This window comes from Mesitornis unicolor, unplaced genomic scaffold (assembly GCF_000695765.1).
Source record: "Mesitornis unicolor isolate BGI_N332 unplaced genomic scaffold, ASM69576v1 scaffold25244, whole genome shotgun sequence".
Lineage (NCBI taxonomy): Eukaryota > Metazoa > Chordata > Aves > Mesitornithiformes > Mesitornithidae > Mesitornis > Mesitornis unicolor.
This window is the reverse complement of record NW_010181148.1, coordinates 6,613-13,700: the sequence shown is the minus strand read 5'-3', so window position 1 is coordinate 13,700 and position 7,088 is coordinate 6,613. Positions and strand designations below refer to the sequence as shown.

The following is a 7,088-nucleotide window of genomic DNA, read 5'->3' as shown; positions in this document are numbered from 1 at the left end:
GGTGGCGAGGCCCGGTGGGGCTGCTCTGCCCTTGGCTGCTGCTCGCCCAACATTTCCCGCGGGAGCCTAGCTCAATCCTGCACCCTGGCTGCGGCCCCAGCTGCTTTGTATATCCACCGGCCCCACCATTGCTCTTCCTGGCTGCGTGACCAAGACCCCGTCAGGCTTTGTCACTGCAGTGGGGTGTAGTTGCTCCTTTAAGTGTCTTTAAGAAATTGTGACACCAGCTCTACAATTTAAAAATAAAAAGCCTGAGTGCGCTTCTTTCATTTAACTACCGGAATGCCTTTTCATTTAAATGTCAATTCAGGTGGTTGTAAGTAACTTCAGAAGGTGAGGCTTTAATTAGGGGGAAAAGCATTAACCTGAACCTCATGTCATCCTACATAATATCTGGTTTAGAATAAATGCATCTTCAAAGACAAGCTTTTCATTTTTTCCTGACAGGTTCTGTTAGAGTGGACAGGTAAACCTTTTGACAGAGGCTGGTTTTTGGTAGAGACTTTGTTTTCTGAGTAATAGAAGTTTCTAGTTTAAAACCAAGCCAAACAGAGATATTCGACGTTAACAAATTCAGCTAATGTAGAAATTAAAGCACTGAAGCTGTGAAGTCTCTGGCAGATGACTGCCAGTTCTTTGCTTTTGCACCAATAAACGTTCTCCACCATAACAAGTTTAACTCTGTGCCCTGTGTTTCTGATATCGTTTGGAATAATGCAGGGTAGCGTAAGACTTTTACATGTACGCCTCAAACTTCACCACGGTGCTCTGAGGTGGAGGGCAGGAGGTGTAACTGCTTACACTGGCCAGCAGTCCCTTGGAGCACTTCTTTTCTCTTCCCCCAGCTGCCTTCCGAGCAGACCAAGGGAGCTGGGTTTCCTTTTGGAGAACTCCTTAGCCCTTGGAGGAGCTGGTGGTGGATGGCAGGTATTTTGAGAGAGGTCAGTGTTGTAGGGAATTCCTTGCAAGACGTGGGGGTCCCTTTGGTTTGCGGCTGTGGAAGATAACAGGGTGAAACTGAACAAGGCTAAAACAGCACATTGGCTGAGGCCGCAGTGAGTTTTAGCTAAAACCTGTGAGTTTCAAGGGCAAAAAAACCTGATGCTTTGTTACGTATCTTACATTGCTTAAATTTCCTGGTTTTGCTTCATTGTGCTTTGCAAGCTGACGGAGAATACTTGTAGGTTGTCATAAAATTCGGCTTTGAATGAGTGCCATAAAGTTTGGGAAGGTAAATTTGAGAAGAAACTTCTTCTCAGTGAGGGTGACAGAGCACTGGCCCAGGCTGCCCAGAGAGGTTGTGGAGTCTCCTTCTCTGCAGACATTCAAAACCCGCCTGGACGCCTTCCTGTGTAACCTCATCTGGGTGTTCCTGCTCCGGCAGGGGGATTGGACTGGATGAGCTTTTGAGGTCCCTTCCAGTCCCTAACGGTCTGTGATTCTGTGAGTTATTGCTCTTCTGGAAGTACAGACCTTGCTCTCTACTGCTGAGCCCCTCAGAGCTCTCTTGATGCCTTTTACAAATTATCCCCAAGGAGACGTGGGGATTTACCTTCCCTTGGCATGCGTTAGCAAAGCTGTCTTTGGTTTTTCCTCAGGATTGGGAGCAGGATGGACGTTCTGCGGCCCACCCTGATAAGGATTGGGGGGCGAGTATACAGGAAGAATCTCGTCCAGGAGCAGGCCTACCAGCACGAGGAGGAGGAGGAGGATTTCTTTGCAGGTAAAGAGTGCTGCGTGCAGGGCCACCGTGGTGCTGTCGGGGCATGCTACAGGTGAAAGCATCGACACTGAGGACCTAGGGACCTCTTGGTGTTCTCTCTGATGTCTTGATCTGTCTTCCCCGGGTTTCTGAAGTGCCTTTCTTTTCGATACTGTGATTATTTGTAGATACAGTAGGAGTGGAAGCTGCTTGCTAAAGATCCTCTGTCCCTGCAATGTTTGCGCCTTAAAAAACTGGCCTCTTGCAGTGTGGCTTTTGAAAGGTGTTACCTATTTTGTGGGCACAGTTTTTCCCGTTCTGATGTACTTTACTTTCTCTTCCTGCATATGTGTCTGTTCTGACTCTGCATGAGTTGCTGTGGGCACAGAAAAGCTGAGCTGTCATCTCTCAAATGGAAAGGGTTGTGTTCTGTTTCTCCATTCCACCCTGTCTTTCAATGGATTGAACAGAGCTTTAATAAGCTGCATGCCACCCAAATTTGTCCCTCTATATGCTGGAGAGGAGACAGAAACCACGGCCTCTTTCTGGAGGTCATCTTTGATCGTGACAGGCACGGCTGAATGGCCCACAGATGAAAGATGTATGTATTCCTCCATGCTGACAGTGTGAGAATTTATCTGTTTTCCAAAACACTCTACCTGAACCCTTGGACCAAAACTGTCCTCACCTTTTACTGATATTCTTCTGTGACTTTAAATTCCTGCTCAGATCTCTGAATGGGCTGGTGGCTTCCTCCCTGCCAGGAGAAGAGACCATTCCCACTGGGTAGTTGCACAACTTCCAGCTGACAGAAAACCTGGGCTATAACTACTGCTTTCCTACGCCTCCGAGCCCGGCGGATTTAGAAGCAGTCATTATGTTTTCCGGAGCTGGTAGTAAGGTGAAATAAAAAGCAGTTAGCCACAACGGAGGGGAGTCTGTTTCTTCCTTTGTTTAACCTTGGGAGAAGAAGGCTGAGAGACTCTTGTCCTACATAAAGCACTGCCAGACATTGCAGAGGTTGTCCAAAGTCTGTCGTTTTTTTTTCTGGTAGGCCCCGGTGATTGCGCAGATGAACCCTGTGATGCTTTTGTGGTGGAAGAGACTGAGAAAGGCTTCCAGTGCAGAGTGGAAGTTCCCAGCCCGTTATACAAGTGAGCCTGTGTGTTTCTGGTTTATTTAAATTGCCGCTGACTGAGGAAGTGGTAGAGCGCAGAGTTTAGGGTTGGGTGGGTTTTTTTTGAGGTCAGGGTATGCGCCAGATCTCCGAAATGCATTCCGTTTTGTGGATGTGGATTTTAGCATTTGGGAAGGGAAAATTGGCAATGCCTTTCTAGTGCGGTTGTGCCGCGCTTGACTCCCAGCCTTCCCTGTGACAGAGACAGCAGGTGGTGCTTTCTTGCTGGCAGGAGACTTTTTGAGCATCTCTTCCCTTGAACATAAAAGTGTCGGGGGGGTGGAAGAAGGGGAGGAAGAACTGGGGTGAGCAGCCTGGCAGGGGGAGTTTGTGAAAGCTTTGAGAGATAGCACGCACCGCTGGAATTGACTGTGGACTCAAATCTGGTGTTTACTGGGAAGCCTGTAGTGTTCAAAGCTTTATCTAATTATTTTTGACAGTTTTATTGGTTGAATAGTTTTACTGAAATGTAGAGAAGGAAAGGTGGTCTGCTGTGTGTTTGGATACTGGCGAATGACTACCTTGAACAAAGCAAAAAGCCGAAAAAGTGCCCTTAGTTCTTCGTCAGTTGGAGTAATGGGAAAAAAGGGATAACTCAGCTGATGAATAAGCTGTGGCAGGATGTGCTGGGCAGAGCTGTCGTGGACCAACTGACTTGTGAGTCACAGCTCAATTTGTTCCATGGTCCTGGGCTGGTGCTGGGAGTAGCCTCTGTGCCTGGACCAGCTCCTGCACATGGAGCTGAGCGCGTGCATCCCTCTGGCTCAGAGATACTGAATCTGAGGGGACCCAGCTGCCTGAGGCATGGTTAGTCTGCTGGCTGGACACAGTGGGTGGAGGGTGGCCCAGGGACACTGTGTGAGTGACTCTTCTGCACTTTTATGCCTCCAGGTACATCATTGGGAAGAAAGGGGAAACGAAGAAGAGACTAGAAACAGAGACTCGAACTTCCATCAGCATTCCCAAGCCTGGAGTAGAAGGAGAAATTGGTGAGTTTAACATGCACAAAATGGGTGTTCTGTCATCAGCTCTTGCACAGATGTGATTTGAGTGGGGAGGGGGCATAGGAGGTGTTTTTCCCTTAATTCCTGCTTCTGACTTGGCATCGACTCACTTTATGGCCTTTGAAAAATCACTTCAGATTTCTCCTGCGTTTATTTTACCTGTCCTTATAAAGCAGTATGAGGGGGTTTTTTGGGGAAAAAGATCCCAAAACATATCTATTTTAAATGTATGAATAGTCTCACTGAAGTCGCTTCTAGGCCTTAAATGAGACTTGAGGACTTTGGGCCCGAATGTGATGGGGTGGTTTTTTGTTTGTTTGATTTGTTTTTGTTTTTAAAATTAATACCATTTCCATTAATGAGGAGCTGTAACACACATCCAGAAAAAATTGCTGCGTTGTGTGTTTGTGCATGAAATAAACTTCAGCATCTGCTTTAATGTGAGAAGTGTTCTGGTGACGTTTCTGCCTGTCTGGTGCTGTCACTTGATCCTGACAGAGCAGGCTTTCTTGTACCGTATGTTCCTTCTCATCACTTGCAGTGACTGAAAAAGAAAGGAGGCGTTGCTCATAAGGGCTGGCCCATGTGGATTTCTGCCTAAGTGGATATCCAGAGGGCCCCTTACGCATACTGTGGTGATAACAGGCACGGTGCACAGTTACCTCTGTGACAGGGCTGTGAGGAGTTAGTGACGGGGGTATCCAGCTGTTGTGCTGCACAGGAACGTGGCAGTACGTCTCAAGAAGTGGGTCTTGACTTTTTCCTGAGAACTCTGAAGGACTACTAGGAAGGTTGAGTGATGTTGAAAACATTTAATAGTAGGAAGCCAAGAAGATTTTGCTCCTTGCGGTTCTTTCCTTTCCAGCTTAAGTGTTCTCTGTTTAGTGCCTTGAAGTGCACGCATGAACAATTACAGACTATCTTGAGCTTTGTTGTGGGTTGATCCTGGCTGGATGTGCCCACAAAGCCACTCTATTACTCCCCCTCCTCAGTGGAACAGGGGAGAGAAAACGCAACAGAAGGCTCATGGATTGGGATAAAGACAGGAAGAGATCACTCACCAATTGCCATCACAGGCAAAACAGACGCAACTTAGGGAAATAAGTTTCATTTATGACCAATCAAATCAGAATAGGATCATGAGAAATAAAACCAAATCTTAAAAACAACCTTCCTCCCATCCCTCCCTTCTTCATGGACTCAATTCACTCCCGAATTCTCCACCTTCTTCCCACCAGTGGTGCAGCGGGACAGGAAACGGGGGTTGCAGTCAGTTCATTACACGTTGAATCACGTTACTCTCCCCCCTCCTCAGGGGGAGGACTCCTCACTCTCTTCCCCTCCTGTAGCCTGCTGTCTCTCCTATGGGAGACAGTCCTCCACAGACTTCTCCAACTGAGCCCTTCCCACGGGCTGCAGTTATTCATTAACTGCTCCAGCACGTGTCCCTTCCACGAGGTGCAGTCCTTCAGGCACAGACTGCTCCAGCATGGGTCCCCCACGGGGTCACAAGTCCTGCCAGCAAACATGCTCCAGTGTGGGCTCTTCTCTCCATGGGTTCACAGGTCCTGCCAGGAGCCTGCTCCAGCATGGGCTTCCCATGGGGTCACAGCCTCCTTTGGGCATCCACCTGCTGTAGTGTGGGGTCTTCCATGGGCTGCAGGTAGATATCTGCCCCACTGGTAACATCCATAGGCTGCAGGGGCACAGCCTGCCTCACCATGGTCTTCACCATGGACTGCAGAGGATTCTCTGCTCAGGCACATGGAGCACCTCCTCTCCCTCCTTCACTGACCTTGGTGTCTGTGGAGCTTTTTCTCTCACATCTTCTCACTCTCTCCACTGCTGTTTCCATCACACAGTTTGGGTTCCCCCCTTCCTTCTCAACTATGTTATCGCAGAGGTGTTACCACTGTTACTGTTTGACTCAGCCTTGGGCAGCAATGGATCCACTGGCTCTGTTGGGCAGAGCAGAAACTATTAGTAGCTTCTCACAGAAGCTACTCCTGTAGCTCTCCACCCGCTGCCACAACCTTGCCACGCCAACCCAATACAGCCTTTGATAGATTTTATTTTCTTTTTCACTTTGTCTGCCTTTATGAAAACTTGAAATGATGCTCTAGAAATCTGAAGAGCCACTGAAGTGATAGACTTAGTTATTGGTTTTTAGACACTCAAAGCTGACTTTCTTGAGAGCAGAGGGATACTTTTGATGGCATCGTCTTGTCTTTACAGAGAAAAGCACAGCTGTGTCAGGCATTTTAAGTCAAGCAGGGAGTCTGGCTAGATTTCTCTGTGTCTGGCTGGGAGTTTTAATTCCTATTGCTTCTTCAGTGAGCCTGGGGCTAACAGGAGAGAGGTGCTGTTGTGCAGGTTTTTCTAATTCCCCCCCGACGTCTCCTGGATGAAATATTCTAATGTTTCCTCCAATACTGATATTTTAAAGTGCATGGATAAGTATGTAAAATCTTGATCCATTCAATTACTCTTTCTTTTCCATGGACATGGGTGTCAGCAGTCTCACTGCAGCTTCACAGAAAGCAGGCAGATATTGCTTTGTTTCCTTGCAGTGATTACAGGGCAGCATCGCAGTGGTGTCGTCTCTGCGCGAACGCGGATCGATGTTCTCCTGGACAGCTTCCGTAAGAAGCAGCCCTTCACACACTTCCTGTCCTTCGCTCTCAACCAGCCTGCCATCCAGGAGAAGTTCCTGCAGTTCAAGGAGGAAGTGTTGGAGAAATGCTCAAAGGTAAGGAACCACATGAGAATTAAAACGGAGTGGAAGCCCTTCAACAGAGTGGCATTTCATTTCTTCAGAGAGCTTTTTGATGTTTACCTTCAAGGCCTTATTCTATTCTATTTCTTACCAATGTATTTTTAACAGGCTTTTTCGTTAGGTTGGTGGATCTGCTGTGAATTTGTTGACTGCTGTTGTGAAATCTTCTGGAATGCAGAATGGCTTGCTTAGTAAATTGTTAGTAAAATATTTTGTCCTCCTTAGACACTTTCCTAGGTGGGAGGATATCTAACATTCAGAAGAGGGTTTGGGGTCTTTTTTGGTGGTTTTTTTTATTTTTAATAGGAAAACCACTAAATAATGTAGTGGACCTTTCTACATTTCATATGATTTCTACATAACTGTGAAGCCAGGTAGGAATTCACAAGTTTGCTGCTACTTCTGTTTCACTTTTCTTTTGGTTGCTGA

General features: G+C 47.2%; 1 protein-coding gene across 1 annotated transcript; it reads left to right on the top strand.

Moving 5' to 3' along the window:
• Positions 1–1,611: 1,611 nt before the first annotated feature.
• Positions 1,612–6,632, top strand: LOC104539740 (activating signal cointegrator 1 complex subunit 1-like; the record flags this gene model as incomplete). Its single annotated transcript, XM_010183341.1, has 4 exons — positions 1,612–1,723; positions 2,757–2,856; positions 3,771–3,868; positions 6,454–6,632. Coding segments are annotated over exons 1-4 (489 nt in total), but the record flags the coding sequence as incomplete, so codon positions are not given.
• Between the last annotated feature and the right edge of the window lie 456 nt (positions 6,633–7,088).